We start from the raw sequence: 1,329 nt of genomic DNA, 5'->3' as shown, positions 1-1,329 counted from the left end.
TATATAAAGTATAAATATTACGGAAAAAGTAGTATGCAAAATTCGGATCCAACTAATTTTTTAACATAAATATTTTTTTTATATAAGAGAAATTTAAAAAATAATTTATAAGGTTATAAATATATGTTTCTATATTTTATAATAATATGATATATTAATATATGATATAACAATGTGCTTTATTTTATATATAATTCATTTGTCATTGTTAACATTACACAAATGTATGAATTTATTTATTATTTTTTTCCATTTGATAAATATATTTTTATTTGTTTTGTACTAGAATATTCGATAAATTTTTTATATATGCCCTAAAATTAATAAATTTAATAGGAAATACATTTCAATGTAGTAAGAAAAATACTTTATAAGAATTATTATATTTTAATGAAATCTTCCACATCTTTCTATTAAAATAATGTGAATTCTGAATAAATAATAAATAGAATTATCATTATAATAATTTATATTTTGAAATATAAGAACAAATTTATATCATTCCTTGATGCTTTTACACATAATTTATTAATATGTACTATATGTTCCAAATTAATTTATTACAAAAATTTGGATTTCGTCATTATGAATATTTATCATAAAATAAAGAAAATACTTCTTAAAATAGTTCGTATATTATTTTTTAAATAATTTAAAATTTACACTATTTTTAAATTTAAAAGGGCCATTTGTTTTTTTAAATATTGTATGATTAGAATTTGTACGTCATGTAAGTTTTATATTTAATATAATTTGTACTGCACGAATTGATTTATCTGTTAATAATTGTTAGGAATTTGTTGCAGAATTGTAAGCTATATTATACGCTATATTCTGTTCTGTTCTTTGGGATCCTGCAGAAGTAGTTAATAATGTGTTAGTTCTATAGGACTCATTTTCATATAATACATTTTTTCTTCGAAATCGATGAATTATTCGTGATCTAATTGGAGTAAACTATATGTTAGATAAAATTATGAATCATAAATGTATAGTGTTTATCCTTTTTTAGTAGAATATGCAATAATATGTGTATTATCTATTATTAATGGTTAACCAAATAATTTAACCTTATATAGTACAAATAGAAGAAAGGGCAACATTGTTAGTATGATCATAGAAATCATTATAATATCACGAAGATCATGTTTTAAGGCTGATGGCAATATTATCTCTAAGCCATCACATTTGCCTATATATTTCACCTTTTCTTCATATATATGTTTATAATTCTCTAGTTCTCTACAGAAATCATAGTCATTATCATTATGACATTCTTTTACATAATCAATATATAACACTGAACATTTTTTGGCTCTGTCACACTTT

At 20.5% G+C, this 1,329-nt stretch overlaps 1 protein-coding gene across 1 annotated transcript; it reads right to left on the bottom strand.

Annotated features, from left to right (window-relative positions):
• Positions 1-1,054: 1,054 nt before the first annotated feature.
• On the bottom strand, positions 1,055-1,300 carry PCYB_006810 (hypothetical protein; the record flags this gene model as incomplete). Its single annotated transcript, XM_004228102.1, has 1 exon — positions 1,055-1,300. A coding segment is annotated over one exon (243 nt), but the record flags the coding sequence as incomplete, so codon positions are not given.
• Positions 1,301-1,329: the final 29 nt, after the last annotated feature.

This window comes from Plasmodium cynomolgi (assembly GCF_000321355.1).
Source record: "Plasmodium cynomolgi strain B DNA, scaffold: 1104, whole genome shotgun sequence".
In the NCBI taxonomy this organism is placed as follows: Eukaryota; Apicomplexa; class Aconoidasida; order Haemosporida; family Plasmodiidae; genus Plasmodium; species Plasmodium cynomolgi.
This window is presented reverse-complemented; position numbering and strand designations above follow the sequence as displayed.